Here is a 16,152-nt window from a genome sequence, read left to right as displayed (position 1 = left end):
TATTCTAAGCAAAATAAGAAGTTTGAAAACGTGAGGTTTTTTAATATAGTTTATTGTGTCTACTTTCATTTTTTAACCACCCAACCCTTTTAAATTATGTTCGAGTGGGCCTCTACCCAGCGCAGCGGTCTCCAAGGACGGAGACTGTCCTCACTGTAAGGCAGGGAGATTTTCCCGCCTGGAGGACTGTGGAGCCTGGTGTCAGCGCCTCAGGCTTCAGACCCCAGACAACCACAACCCAGTATCCTAAATCCCTTTCTTAATTAGCAAAAATGAGAAGGGTTCAGAATTTGTTCCTTTTTTTTTTTCCTGTATTAGCTTAATGTGTACTTAACCTAATATGTCTTAATTCAATGCATTTAAATTGTTTGCACATGAATAAGTCTGAGGCGTTGCAGTTATTCATTAAAATTATTTTTCATTTTTAAGTTTACTGCAGGGTTATTTGCAGAGAAGGCGATGGCACCCCACTCCAGTACTCTTGCCTGGAAAATCCCATGGACGGAGGAGCCTGGTAGGCTGCAGTCCATGCGGTTGCAAAGAGTTGGACACGACTGAGCGACTTCACTTTCACTTTTCACGTTCATGCATTGGAGAAGGAAATGGCAACCCACTCCTTGCCTGGAGAATCCCAGGGACGGGGGAGCCTGGTGGGCTGCCGTCTGCGGGGTAGCACAGAGTCGGACATGACTGAAGTGACTTAGCAGCAGTAGCAGGGAAGCCTTGCGTGCTGCAGTCCATGGGGTCACAAAGAGTCAGACATGACTGAACAACTGAACAACAAATATATATATATATATATATATACACACATGTATAGTGATTTCCTTTACTGTAGGGTAGAAACTAATACAAAATTGTAAAGCAATAAAAATTAAATAAAAATTCAAAAAGCAATAAAAATTAAAATAAATAAAGTAATAATATAAGCAAGTTGGGTTTTCCAGTGGACTGAAAGTCTGTGTCCCCTCCCACCAAATTCATATGTTGAAACCCTAAACCCAGTGTGATGAATTAGGAGATGGGGACTTTGAGAGTAATTAGGCCATGAAGGTAGCGCCCTCACAGATGGGATTAGTGCCCTTATAAATAAGAGGAGGCCAGAGTGCTAGCTGGCTCTCTTTTCTGCCCTGTGAGGATACAAGAAGTCAACAGTCTGCAACCTGGAGGAGGGTCCTTACCAGAACCAGCCCTGTGCTGGCATCCTGACTCCAGACTTACAACCTCCAGAACTGTGAGAAAGAAGTCTCCATTGTCACCCGGTTTATAGTATTTTGTCATAACAGGCTAAGACAAATTTATCCCAGAAATGCAAAATTGGCTCAACATTTGGAAATCAATCAATGTTACTCACCACATTAATAATTTAAAAGAAAAAAGCACATGATCATCCTAATAGATGCAGCAAAACTTAAGTAAACACAGAGTATAAGCAAATACTCGGTAAAAGTTATCCAATACTTAAAAGAAACATTGTATTCAATGCAGAAATATTTAAAAGCATTTCTTTTAAGGTCAGGCATAAGAAAAAGAGGTCCACTATCATTTCTACTTCATATTATATAAGATCAACATTGTATATGCTAACTGTTCAATAATAAAAGAGAAAAAAATATCAGAAAAGAAGTTTTAAAAAATTGTGTAGTTAGATAGTAAATTCAAATTATGAAAACTCCTTGGTGGTCCAGTGGTTAGGATTCCACCCTTTCACTGCCAAGGGCTGGGGCTTGGTCCGTGGTTGGGGAACTAAGATCTCACATGCCAGGCAGTATGGCCAAAAATAAATAACGTATTTAATTAAATAAATAAATTCAGATCCCATAGGATTTTTTTTTAAGATTTTTTTTAATGTGGACCATTTTTTGTCTTTATTGAATTTGTTATAATACGGCTTCTGTTTTACCTTTTTTTTTTTTTGCTACGAGGTATGTGGGATCTTAGCTTACCATCAAGGATAGAAACCTGCATTCCTTCCTTGCATTGGCAGAAGTCTTAACCACGGGACCACCAGGGAAATCCCCAGTAGGAATTTTCATGGAAATCAAAAGGCTATTCTAAACATTTTTGGAAGAACAAAGGATAGCCAAGTTACTCCTGAAAAGAAAACCAAAGAGAGGGATTAAGCCTACCACTTTCAAGTCTTATTATAAATCCACAGGAATTAAGATGTGTGATATTAGCTCAGGGATAGATAAGTTGGACCCACAGAACAGAATGGAGAGCCCAGAGTATTTACAACGTTGATTATGGTAACGATTTCACGGGTCTGTACTTAACTCCAGACTCATCAGGTTGTATACCTTAAACATGTGCAGCTTTTTGTAGGTCAATCATACCACGGTAGCGTGGTTTGAAGAAAAAAACAGTGAGCACAGAAACATCCCCACTCTTGCGAGGAAAGCTGGTGTCCGCCAGAGCTCTCACTGCAGATCAGTGGGGAAGAGACAGCAATAAATAAACAGTGCTGGGCGATGGTCGGAAATAAAAGTGACCCGCACTTCACACCATATAAGTCCCTTACATACAAATGAGTTCCATTCTGAGAGCACGTTCGTTTAAGTCCGGTTTGTTCATAAGTCCAGCAAAGTTAGCCTAGGTACCCAACTAACACAGTTGGCTATATAGTACTGTACAACTGAAGTGACTTAGCAGCAGAAGCAGCATATAGATTTATAACATTTTCCACATGAATAATACATAACAAAACAAAAAATAAAGAAAACATTTCTAATCTCACACTATAGTACCATGAAAAGTATGCTAGTTCCAGCTACATCACCGCTGCTGTTACATTTGCTTCCGGACATCCTGGGCTGAAACAAAGCTACTGTACTACTTACTGTACTCTACATAGCACTATACAGTAAAGTGCACAGAAGCACAACCATCTGTAGAGGACGCACATACATGACAATGTACGCCAGACACGTGAGCTAACGTATGTGACTGGACATGTGAACACACATTTGCCTCTTTGAAAGTTCACAACGTGAAGGTTCATATGTAGAGGACTTACTGCACAAAAATTCAGTTCCAGAAGAATCAAGAACTTAAATATGAAAAGCATAACTTTAAAAGATACAGGACTTCCTTGGTGGTCCAGCGGTTGACTCCCCACCTCCACTGCAGGAGGCACAGATTTAATTCCTGGTAGAGGAAGTTCTGTACTGCCCTGGTGGCTCAGATGGTAAAGAATCTGCCTGCACTGTGGAAGACCCGAGTTCAGTCCCTGGGTTGGGATGATCCCCTGGAGGAGAACACTCTTCACCAGAGATTCTCCAAATAATAATACTGAAATAAATTACCACTTTCTTCTCTAGAAAATTTTTCCCTCTCAAATATCAAACTTGTATTTTCTCTATTACAAGCACAAACACTCATCCTAACCAAACCCAAGTCTTTCATTAACCAATACAAGTAGCCTTGCCAAAGCAAGGCCTCAAAAAATTAGTTTTAAACTCAGAATTGTTCCTCTCCACGGAAATCTTTAGTAAAAGGCGAAAGATTTATACGGTCTGAAGAGAAACCAGAGTATAACCTAAAGCCTTGCAATTCACAGCTCGGGTAACAGAAACTCCTAGATCAGTGAGAGTGACTAGTTAACACCGAGAGCCAGTGCCTGAACAAAAATTTCTAGATTATTCTGTAAAGAATGGTCTAATTTCAGAACACATAGGTAAAAGAAAATTTGAAGTTTTATAATTTTAAACGTGTACGGTGTGCAGGGCACGGTGGGTATGCAAATAAGGCAAGTGGGCGGCCTCTCCGCTCCGGAAAGCTGTCTCCACGCAGCGCCCCTGTGTCAGCACTAGGGGGCGATGCGGCGGGCGGGCGGGCTGGCGTCCACACGCCGCGCCGAGCGGAGACCCGGGTTTCAGATGTTTTGTGTATGTGTATGTCTGAGTTTGAGTTCTGTTACAGACTTTGCTGTTAAGTTGAAAAAGAAAAAAAAAAAAAGGCAAGTGATTGGCACCAAATTCATGACCGTGGTTCCTCCCTTCGGTGGGTTGAGGGTTTTCAAAGTTGGACAATTTCCTTTTTCTTGAACTGCGTGGTGGGCGCACAGGTGTTTTGTCTCTCTGTACCGTGCACGTCCAAGATGTACACTCTGGAATATTCTGCCGTTTGAGAAAAACTCATAGCCGTGTCCTGTTTAAAACTGGAGCTTTGGCTATTCCCAGGGGTCCAGTGGTTTGGGCTCTAGCTTTCACTCCCTGCTGGTTCCTTTCCTGGTAGGGGAACTAAGATCCCTCAAACTGCGCAGGCCGGAAAAAAAACGGCGGGGGAGCGTGGTGGGCTGCCGTCTATGGGGTCGCACAGAGTCAGACACGACTAAAGCGACTTAGCAGCAGCAGGGTTATTTGACAAGTCACCAAGTTGAGTAAAAGTTTCACAAACAGCCATTAATTGGGCACCCAAAGTCCAACCTGACCATCCCTTCCCACACGGATCCCAGAGAAGGTGTCCTGGAGGGCTTTTCAGGAGAGGAGGCCGGTGGAGACCAGCGCGAGGAGCTTGGTGCCTCCTGGGCGTGTCTTCCTCATGAAATTTCCCTTCACTCTGCTATGAGGAATTCGCAGCTGAATTCAGCAAAAGGGAAAGCAGTGGGTCCCTACATAACTGGATATTTGAGAGAGAAAAAGAACATTCAGCCAAAAGTGCCGGAAGAGCAGTGCGTTGCTTCTGAAGTCATGGAACTGCTGTGAATGGGAGCCGCTGGGTCAGTTCTCCCCAGACGAGAGGCAACAGGTTTGATGAAATCTTGGTGGGGCCTTTCTGCCTAGTTAGAAGAGAAACACTTGAGCTTCCCTGGTGGCTCAGATGGTAAAGCGTCTGCCTGCAATGCGGGAGACCCGGGCTTGATCCCTGTGTTGGGAAGATCTCCTGGAGAAGGAATAGGCAACCCACTCCCAGTATTCTTGCCTGGAGAATCCCATGGATGGAGGAGTCTAGTAGGCTATAGTCCACGGGGTCGCAAAGAGTCGGAAACGACTGAGCGACTTCACTTTCAAGGCTGTGAGGTGTGGACCACAGCTCCACAAAAGAAACTGTCTTCTCAGATCCTCATGCTCATTATCTCCAGCCTTCTGAATAAGGATGAGTTTCTTTGCATTTGGACCTCTAGAGATTTCCTGTAAAGATTCCTTTAAACCAATTGAAGGTCCTCTCTTTACACAGCTGGAACCAACCTCATGTTGTACCACCAGACTTTGTAAATATCCAGATACATGAGTGGCCTCTGAGGCCGTTCCCTTTAGTGTCCCTCCCGCTCCAAACTTTTTGGTCTGAGTACTTATTTTTGATCACTGGGTGGAAGTTACACACAGAGTCAAAATATCTGGACTGCTTAACCCTTAACTTCTCCTGGCTGCTCTAATCTCTCTCCTCTGGAGGGGCCACATATTTTTTAGAGCTACAGAGTTGGGAGAAACCTCAAAATATTTCCCAGTGCCCTCCATCTCTGCCGTCCTACCCAATGTCTTCTGGGCCTACTTACATCCATTTGATTAATAAAAACCTCCTCCCTGTTCGGCTTTCCTTGTGAGCTTTTGGAGTTCCCTCCAAGGCTAATGAGAAGGATTAGTAACTCTGGGCAGGTGTACAGGCTCTCAGTCACTTTCTGTGGATAAGAAACTGGGCAAGAAAGGCAGCTGTGAAGGTGGAGCAGTCTTTTCCATTCAGTGCATTTCATGAGCTCCACAGTATCTTTAAGCAAATACAAATGTGGTACCAACAATGAATTAGCGGACCCTGACCTCTGGATCGCAGTTCCCACTGGCTTTGGCTAATATCCTTGACCTCACTCACAGATCTCAGGAAAAGGACAGCCTGTCTCTCCCATGGAAGAATCCAGGTTTCTTTAGGAATGGGACTCAGAGACGCCTCTCCCTAGATGACCCAGGGGACTCAAGATTTGCTCATTCTGCATATGCTTCTCAGTGCAGCTTCGTTTTAGGATCTTTCAGCTGAACACCTGGCTCTGCATAGTCAGGGTTCTTCAGTCTTTTCCCCAGCAAATGGTCAGAGATGGAGGGAGAGGAGTGGGACAGGGCAAACTCAGAGCCAGCTGAAGAGATAACAGACAGGAAGGCCAGCAGAAGCTGCAGAAGTGGGGAAGGCGCCCCGTAAACCTGCTGTGGTCATTGAGCCCCCTCAGCCTGTCTGATCCTCCCCACACAGCTGTCTCCAGAGCCCACTGAAAAGGAAGACAGTCCTGTGTCTCATACAAAACCAGCTGTGAACACTCATCTGCTGATTTGAATGGAATTCAATCGTAGGCCACACTCCCAGTTAGCATGGATCAAACTGGAGTGTCTGACTTCTTCATCCTGACATTAAATGCTGTTTGATGGTGGTTGTCAGTCTGAGGAAACCAGACAGCGTGTCACCCTATAATAATTGTTACAACAACTACCGTTCAGTGAGCACTGACCTTGTGCCAGGCTCTTTGCTGGGTGCTCTGTCGTCATTAACTCATTTAAGCATCCCGGCAATGGCTGCTTTGATGCTGCTACATGGGAATGGCTTAGGGTTGGTGTCCGATTGGAAAGCGGTGGGAGAATGGCTTGCCATTTTGCTCACAGGCAGAGGTATCTGTACATAAGATTGAGGAAGTATGAAAATCATTTACATCAAAGAATGGAGATATTGCTGATAGAAAGAGACATGGAGGTCAAGACATCCCTCAAAATCATGCCTTGGTGCCACCGTGAAATAGGTTTTATTCTTCCCATTGCACAGAGGCAAGCACTGAGGACTTCAGCAGTTGCAGGACTTGCTCAACCCACATATTTAATATACTCCCAGACCTCAGCCCAAGTCTGTCTGCCTCCAGGCTATAAAATGTATGGTTGCTCAGTCGTACTTAGAAGAGGTAAAAGAAATGTACAGACTTCATTTGTCAAAAGTTTTTGTTATTATTTTTAAGATTGAGGTAAAAAAATGTGAAAGTTTCCTAAAAAAGATGAAATAAAATGAATATTACTGATTAACTTCTAGAGAGTCTTCAATGGAGAATGAAGTTCAGCAGGCACAGTGAAGAGGAGGTCCCATTTGAAATCCAAATGCCCACCCCACAGAGGGCACTGCCTTGTGAGAAAGCCTGGAAAGGGCTGCTCCCTAGCGCATGGGCAGTGCCCACGGTCCTCTGAGAAGGGGGACAGTACAGCAAGGTGTCTGGAGCCACCAGATCGGAATTCAAGCCTGGCTCTGCCACCTTCCAGTTTGGGGACCTCAGACCAGGTACTTAGTGTCTCTGAGCCTCGACTTCCTCAAATATAAATAAAAATGTTTCTTCATTATAGGATTACTATGGGGATTAACAGTTTAAGTCTTTCAGCAATGATTTGTTAAGCATCCATATGTGCCAAGCTCTAGAGCTCTCACTGAAATAATGTGTGGACACAGCTTTCTTCTGGGCCAAGCACACTGATAAACATTCAGTAAGTGGTGTGTAGTTGCTTCAGTCATGCCCAGCTCTGTGACCCGGGGGACTGTATGCAGCCCACCAGGCTCCTCTGTCCACGGGGATTCTCCAGGCAAGAATACTGGAGTGGGTTGCCATGCCCTCTCTAGGGGATCTCCCAGACCCAGGGATCAAACCCCCGCATCTCTTACGTCTCCTGCATTGTAGGCAGGTTCTTTACCACTAGGGCTGCTGTAGCTGTTATTATTATTCCCATGCTTCTTATGAAAAGAAAAAAATAGAGACCAATATGGTGCAATTGCCGTATACTCCATGGCTCATTGCAGCACCGCCTTGGGTTAAGTACATTCCCAAAAGGCCAGGCATCACAGAGTAAGATACGGACACCCACACAGGGTGGATCCTGTCCACCCCGTGGCCAGGATGAGGAAGTAGAGACTGCTTCTTCATTACTTCCTGCCTTGCCCACATGCAGGCACCAAGGCCACCACCAGCACCAATAACTGCCTTCTGCTCTGTGGTTTGCCAGAGTGCAAGAGGAGTCAGCTACAGGGCCGGGGCCGTCTGTGCCGGCTGCTCTGGTAGTTCCAGCAGGGACAGGAAGACAGTGCAATTTAGTGGGGTTTATTTGAGACCCACAGCTAACACACCTCATCAGGCTGGCCCAGGTCTTCCAGGTAAAGATCTTGAATGAGGTGGTCCACGATGCACACGCTATTGCTCTGAGCTGCAGAGTGGAGGGCATTCATTCCATCCTAAAGAGAGCCAGGGGAGGGGAGGTAATTACTCTGTAACCTTCCCCCTCCTGCACTGAGAGAGAGGACTTATGTCCGGGTGTGATCCACCTACCTACCTGCCTCTTGGCTCTCTGGTCCACTCCAGTTCTAATCAACATGAGTATGCTCTCGAGACTTCCAGACCAGGCTGCACGGTGAAGTACTGTCAAGCCATGCTTCCTGAAGAAAAGAGAAGGAACCCATCACTTGAGCGAGCCACCACACTATCTCAACCAACAAAAGCCAGGTTAATACCTAAGTGCTGAAGATCAAGAAATGAGAGAGTTCAGTATTCAGCAAAAGTGATATTTCAATTCTATGGGGAAAATGAATACATTTAAAAGTAATATAGGTACAAGTGATTCATCATCTGGAAAAAAACAAAATTAAATCCTGTATCATATCATACATACACAAAAAGCACACAAACAATAAACATACTAGAAGAAAGTTTAGATTATAATGTATAGTGTTTTGATTCAAAAGTTATAGAAGGAACAAGTTGATAAACAAAGTCAGTAAACAAATGATAGATTTTTAAAATGTAACTTAATGCGGATAAATGGTTACTTTCTATAATATATGAAGTATCCTTACAAATCAACAAGGACCAAAAAAGGTACTCTATTAAGATATTAGTGGAAATTAAACCATTTCAGTTTAAACAATCTGGCAATATCTATTAAAATTTTAAATACAACCAGCAATCCCACTCCTGGGACTCTATCCCGTGAAAATACATTTCTGGACATAATGTTATATAAACAAGGTTATTAATTGCAACCCTTAAAACTGACAGCAAGGTAAATAAATGTCCATCAATATGGGAGCACTGAACAAATCAGGGAACAGTCACACCACATCAGGTAGGCATTAAAAATAATTAGGGCTATAACAGTTGGAGAAATTTCCATTAGATAGCTATTAAATGTGGAAAATAAGATGCAGAGAAAACATAATACAATCCCATTTTTTATAAAACAAGCAATGACAGAAAAAACTCATATGTGCTTATGTATGTATCTATATCTATTGTAAGTGGGTAAGTAGGTGGAAAGCTAGCAATGTGGATATGATTTTATGAGCAAGAGGAAAAGTACCAAAATAAACACACAGATCCTACATTACTAAATGCAGTTACTGGAGAAGAGGAAGCTACGCAAAAAAAGGAAACCCAGAGAAGACCGAAGGTATAAAAAGAATTCTACTTATATATAAATTATTTAAAATGCACTCTCTATATAAAATCATGTAAGTGTGTGTATACACATACATGTACACAAGAGAGGCTGAGATTCTGCTCAAGACCTACTGACCCGCAGTGATGCTGGGGGACTCAGACTTGTACACCAGATGAGCAGGCAGACAAGTGTGAAAGGAAATAGCTAGCAGTTAACACTGGTTATCTCAGGGAGGTGGGAATGAAGGGCTGTGACTTGGGGAAAATCGAGGCCTGAGTCCTAGGCCCCAAGTTAAAGAAGTCTACAGAGCAGACATTACGAGCATGATCTGTAGACTCAAACAAACTGACCTCAAACTCTGTCTCTACCACTTCCAAAGGTTGCAGTCCTGCTCAGCTTAGTTAACTCTAAGCCTCAGGATCCTTATCTGTAAGTTCATGCGTCTGCTTTTCTATTTCCTTTTATCTCTGTCAAAAAATCTATGAATAAGGTCTAAGGATCTAAGGTATAACATGGTGACTGTAGTTCATAAGACTTTTATACAAGTGAAATTTACATGTTCTCACCAAAAAAAGAAAGGAGATGATGAGCGTGTTAATTAACAAGATAGGAGGAATCTTTTCACAATGTATACACACACTGAATCATCACTATGTACATTTTAAATGTATCACAATTTCATTTTTCAACTATACCTCAACAAAGCTGAAAAAAATTCTTAAATAAATCTCTTTTAAAATGAAGGCAAACAACAATAAAAACAAGAAAACCCACAGGGTTTATAGGGGAAATGAGACAGGTACCCAACACTCCAAAACTCTGTCATTGATACATTTTCATTTTTTAAAAATATAGGACCCTGCTCTGGACTGAATGTTTGTGTCCCTCAATAACTCATATGTTAAGTCTAGTCTCCAGTGTGATGGATTTGAAAATCATGCCTTTGGGAGCTAACTAGGTCAGGAGAGTGGAGCCCTGATGAACGGGATTAGTGCCCTTATAAACAGACACAGCTTGACTCCTCGCTCTGCTCTCCACTGAGAGTGAAGAAAACCAGAAGTGGCTCTCATGAGACACTGGAAGTGCTGCTGTCTTGATCTTGGACTCTGCAGTTTCCAGGTCTGTGAGAAATAAATGTTTGTTGTGGAAACCACCCAGCCTATGGTACATTTCTTACATCAGTCCAAACTAAGACCCTAATAAAAACAGTAGTACAATTGTACATTAAATGGTTAAGTATTTAATCCAATAAACATGGTACTACATAAAAAAATTCGTCTATAACTTCTGTAAATGTGCCGTCCAAAAAGTAAGCCTTCTCAGAACATCTTATTTGCCTCTTGTGATCAATTCTATTTGTAAACCTGGAAGACAGTTTGATAAACGTATAGCATACAAATCAATAAACAAGGAATGAGGTTCTGTGGGGGCCTTCCATTTTGAAGTGTATAAGCCTTTACCAGTAATTTGGGCTACCACTGAAACTGCATTATGTCTTCTCTTATTTTCAGTAAAGTTCAGGTATGGAAAAGCAAAAAAAAAAAAAAAAAAAAAACACACCCCAGATTACTGAGATGTATGCTGGGAAATAAGCAGGGTGACAATATACAGCCTTGACGTACTCCTTTTCCTATTTGGAACCAGTCTGTTGTTCCATGTCCAGTTATAACTGTTGCTTCCTGACCTGCATACAGATTTCTCCAGAGGCAGCTCAGGTGGTCTGCTATTCCCATCTCTTTCAGAATTTTCCACAGTTTGTGGTGATCCACACAGTCAAAGGCTTTGGCATAGTCTATAAAGCAGAAATAGATGTTTTTCTGGAACTTTCTTGCTTTTTTGATGATCCAACGGATGTTGGCAATTTGATCTCTGGTTCCTCTGCCTTTTCTAAATCCAGCTTGAACATCTAGAAGTTCATGGTTCATGTACTGATGAAGCCTGACTTGAAGAATTTTGAGCATTACTTTACTAGAGTGTGAGATGAGTGCAATTGTGCGGTAGTTTAAGCACAAGCTGGAATCAAGATTGCTGGGAGAAATATCAATAACCTCAGACATGCAGATGACACCACCCTTATGTCAGAAAGCAAGGAAGAACTAAAGAGCTTCTTTATGAAAGTGAAAGAGGAGAGTGAAAAAGTTAGCCTAAAGCTCAACATTTTGAAAAGTAAGATCATGGCATCTGGTCCCATCACCTCGTGACAAATAGATGGGGACATAGTGGAAACAGTGGCTGACTTTATTTTGGGGGGCTCCAAAATCACTGCAGATGGTGATTGCAGCCATGAAATTAAAAGATGCTTGCTGCTTGGAAGAAAAGTTATGAGCAACCTAGACAGCATATTAAAAAGCAGAGACATTACTTTGCCAACAAAGGTTCATCTAGTCAAGGCTATGGTTTTTTCAGTAGTCATGTACTGATGTGAGAGTTGGATGATAAAGAAAGCTGAACGCCGAAGAATTGATGCTTTGAACTGTAGTGTTGGAGAAGACTCTTGAGAGTCCCTTGGATTGAAAGGAGATCCAACCAGTCAATCCTAAAATAAATCAGTCCTGAATATTCACTGGAAGGAATGATGTTGAGGCTGGAGCTCCAATACTTTGGCCACCTGATGTGAAGAACTGACTCACTGGAAAGATCCTCACTTTGGGAAAGATTGAAGGCAGGAGGAAAAGGGGATGACAGAGGATGAGATGGTTGGATGGCATCACCAATTCGATGGACATGAGTTTGAGCAAGCTCCAGGGTTGGTGATGGACAGGGAGGCCTGGCATGCTGCAGTCCACAGGGTCACAAAGAATCAGACACAACTGAGTGACTGAACTGAACTGAAAGCAGCTTTCAGAGTAGATGTTTGTATTATTCTCTAAGCACCACCTACCCTCCACCTGGGAGCCTTTGTCCACATCTGGAGTAAGAACTTCCATTTACCTCGTGGCCTTCTTCCCCAGACTTGGAGGTGCTGCCCACATTGAAACAGAGTCCTCACCTCTGGGTTATGCAACTGATCCTCTGGGCAACTATTTTATCCTTACAAATACATGCTACTGGACATAAGGTCAACATGGGAAATAAGCAAAAGCCTAAGTCCTATTGGTAATGAAGAAACAGTTTTGTCACCAAATACAAAGAGCACATGACATGCATATTCTTTAAAGAGATCTTTCCAAAATGAATACTGTCAATGGAAACAGTTTGTGTGTATGTGGAGAAAAGATAACCTAAGTGACCAGATTTCCCCCTTACAATAGTTATGCTCTAATCTGAGTGCTGAAGAATTGATGCTTTTGAACTGTGGTGTTGGAGAAGACTCTTGAGAGTCCCTTGGACTGCAAGGAGATCCAACCAGTCCATCCTAAAGGAAATCAGTCCTGAATATTCATTGGAAGGACTGATGCTGAAGCTGAAACTCTAATACTTTGGCCACCTGATGTGAAGAGCTGACTCATTTGAAAAGACCCTGATGCTGGGAAAGATTGATGGCAGGATGAGAAGGGGGCGAAATAGGATGAGATGGTTGGATGGCATCACCAACTCAATGGACATGAGTTTGAGTAAACTCTGGGAGGCCTGGCGTGCTACAGTCCATGGGGTCGCAAAGAGTCAGACATGACTGAGCAGCTGATCTGAACTGAACTGAATCCTTTCTACCAAATGATGGGCTTACTTTATCAGGAATAACCACCCTGACCTTGTGATTAAGCAAGAAACCCACAGCAGATAAATGATTTGTCCCCAGTGCAAAATGCAAGACTGTGAGGTTCTTCTGAGGAAACATAATTTGTGTCTTCAGTCATCTGATTAGTATTTCGCCTTCTTAAGATTCCTGGTTCTTGAAGTGGCCATAATTTTTTTTTTTAACCAGGTGTTTGTGTTTTGATTATCTACTCTTTGCCTTTTCTTTAAAAGCAATGAGAACTGTATCCAGCATAATCTTACATTTCTCTTCTATTAGACAACATCAGAGAATTTAGCAACCAACTGGAGTGTATACATCAAGCTAAAATCCACTGCATAACCTATGACTGATGGTAACAATATAATAGATTTCGACTAGAGTGTAAAAGCTGTATTTTTCCTGTATGCAATCATTAATAATGGTAGGATGTACTCATAATGCATAACAAAAAATTTTCCTAGAAGTTCAGTCCATATGTGGCTCATTCCCCTGTAGTTTTCTGGACTGTAAATTGTATTGAATCAAACAAATCAAGAAAGAGAAAGAAAGAAACAAAAAGAAAGAAGGGAGGGAGGGAAGGAAGGAAAGAAGGAAAGACACACACAGAAAAAAAAGCATGACTATCTTTTGCTGCAAAGAAAAGCCAACTTGGTGCCCCCAGGATGTCTGGAGACAGTTGGATGTGCTTCAGACAAAGGATGTTTGGCTTGTAAGTAAAACACATGTCATATTCCCCACATTCTGGACATTGATTTTGCTTCCAAAGAATTTACTATCCTTTGCTTCTCATTAATAAATTATTGCAAAAATATGGCCATTGAGAACTGTTTAAACATCTGATTTCCTTAGTAGCTAAATCGGTGATAAACTAGGCTTGGCAAAACATGAGGTACCCTTGCTATTGTTTGCAGTCTAGAGCTACATTCTAGTATGTCCAATTTGGGCTTAGAAACTCCCCTTTAACTTTATTTGTGAATAAGGATACAACCAAAATAGCATCCAAGGTAAGTCAGTAAAATCACTTCCATTTTTTTTTTTTTCATCTTTGCCATCACTAATTTTAAAGAACTCTACAAGCAACCATGTCAGCAATCTGCCGTAAACAGGACTAAAAAAGATGTCACTAGAAACTATAATATAATTCACCAGGAGTTTATGATAACTTGCTACAGTGGCTGTTAGTTTTAGTGTATTAAGTACTTTTATATAAAAGTATGGTTTAAAATATTAGAAAGTTATATGGAAAAATTTTCAAAGGGTTATTGAAAGGTATATTGGAAGATCTATTTCCTGCTGTTTAGAAAAATTATTATTGCTTTACTTATTCAACAGTTAATCTAGATATTACCTTCAAAGACCCTTATTTCTTTTGGTCCCTTCCTCTCTTGTTTCCTTTCCTCTTTTTTGTTCCTAAAATTGTTCTACTGCAAAAATTTGCCATTTTTCTACTCTTTCTAGGATGTCTATGTATAATGAACAGGATATTCACACATAACATATCAGACATGCACACAATATATACAGATAGACAAATCCCCTCACATACACACATGCACAACTGCTAAGCATCCTTCCACTGCACACCTCGGCTTCTATGACTCACTGCCCGGAACAGATCCAGGCTTTGCGGAACATGAAGTTTACACTTTTCAGGAGCCCTCTTTAAGGCCATAGTCAGAAAGCCTAACTGATGGCAGTTTAAATTTCTTCCTTTTTCAGATTTTACAAAATCATATAACAATGGAACACACTGCCAGAGCCCTCCACGTTCCTTGGAAGGAGTCTGCACAAGCAGGTCTCTTAAAGTTTACGCTTCCTTTAGCATCCAACCCACCTCTGCCAACCCCACCTTGAACCACTCTCCACAAATCGTCCTAAACAACAGAGACAGCCTCCAGTCTGTTCACTCTGATGAACCCTGCCTTGTGGGGCTGTCAGGAAATCCGCAAAACCAAGCACTAAGCAATCCATTTTTCTGGCAGTGAGACTTCTCCCCTAAACCAGGCACGGAAGAACAAGTGAGAGCCGGGTCTCAGGAGAGGCCTCACTGCCCAACAGGCAGATGTACTATATTCCACAAGCAGTAAAAAGCAAACCCGTACTTTCCTTTGGATTTTACATTTGGAAGGTTCCAACCACAAAGCACATCACTGATGAGAAAACAATGATGAACTGTATAGCAAAAGATGTTCTGCCTTTCCAGAATGTGTGAGGCCAAAGTGATCCACAGGCTATGATCCAGGACCAAGTCCAGGCCCATAACCTCGACACCTGGCTACACTGCCCACCCATAGACTTAGCACAGCTGCACATAAAGACCCTGGGCACGTCCCCTCAGATTAGAACAATTAAAACACCCAGAGCCTCTTTACAGCTTGATTCCACTATCAGCTTAAACATTCTGGAATTGCCAACAAAAGCGCTCCCCCTCATCTCATTTAGCAGAATCGCGTTTATTTTTATTTCAGTTGCACGGTGTAAACTCACACTGCTATCACTTGTCACATCTGTGATTTCTACTCACATTGTTCACAGCACTAATATTAACCTTCTTTTCAAACAGCTTCTCCATAAGATACAAATCATTGCTTTTAGCAGCATTCTGGAAGCTTCTCTCATTTGGCAGCTCTGAAAGCAAGCAAGCAAGCATGACTGTGGGAATCGAAGAGGGTTGAAGAGAAAGCAAACCTCATGTGGCAAACCTTGGGGCTAAAAACCTGAAACAACAGCCTTGAGCCTTTCACAGTCTGCTATTTTGGGTGTGGGAACTTGCTTCAATATTTTATAAAGCTGTATTATCAAGATTCCACGTTCTCCTCACACTGCAAGTGTTTTCACAGCCTTAAACATCTTCCTATCCCAAACAAAACATTATTCTCAAGGACCACCCTGAAGTCAGCAATGCAGAATATAGCTCTAGGAGGTTGGAGGGTGGCCACTGACTTCTCAAGGGGCGTTGTTTATAAAATGTTTGTACAAGATTAGGCAGGGAGGAGCCCAAATACTCTATACAAGCTTACAGAGATAAAATTGTTGTCCGCAGAACCCTGTGGGATGCCAGATCTGCAGAAACAAAACCATGAAACACAG

The 16,152-nt window shown here is 42.2% G+C and overlaps 1 protein-coding gene and 1 non-coding gene across 2 annotated transcripts in view; both read right to left on the bottom strand.

Moving 5' to 3' along the window:
• ANKDD1B (ankyrin repeat and death domain containing 1B) overlaps nucleotides 1-16,152 on the bottom strand; it is a 64,638-nt gene that overhangs the window by 42,897 nt on the left and 5,589 nt on the right. Inside the window, 4 exon segments of the mRNA XM_055536467.1 lie at nucleotides 8,077-8,181; nucleotides 8,280-8,378; nucleotides 13,051-13,149; nucleotides 15,587-15,690. Of these exon segments, the coding sequence (XP_055392442.1) occupies nucleotides 8,077-8,181; nucleotides 8,280-8,378; nucleotides 13,051-13,149; nucleotides 15,587-15,690 (407 nt within the window).
• Nucleotides 3,420-3,535, bottom strand: LOC129622199 (U5 spliceosomal RNA). The gene has a single exon (XR_008699872.1). It is a non-coding gene; the product is annotated as a U5 spliceosomal RNA (small nuclear RNA).

The sequence above is a fragment of the Bubalus kerabau genome, chromosome 10 (genome assembly GCF_029407905.1).
Source record: "Bubalus kerabau isolate K-KA32 ecotype Philippines breed swamp buffalo chromosome 10, PCC_UOA_SB_1v2, whole genome shotgun sequence".
In the NCBI taxonomy this organism is placed as follows: Eukaryota; Metazoa; Chordata; class Mammalia; order Artiodactyla; family Bovidae; genus Bubalus; species Bubalus kerabau.
The sequence above is the reverse complement of the archived record's forward strand: the minus strand, read 5'-3'. Positions and strand labels throughout refer to the sequence as shown.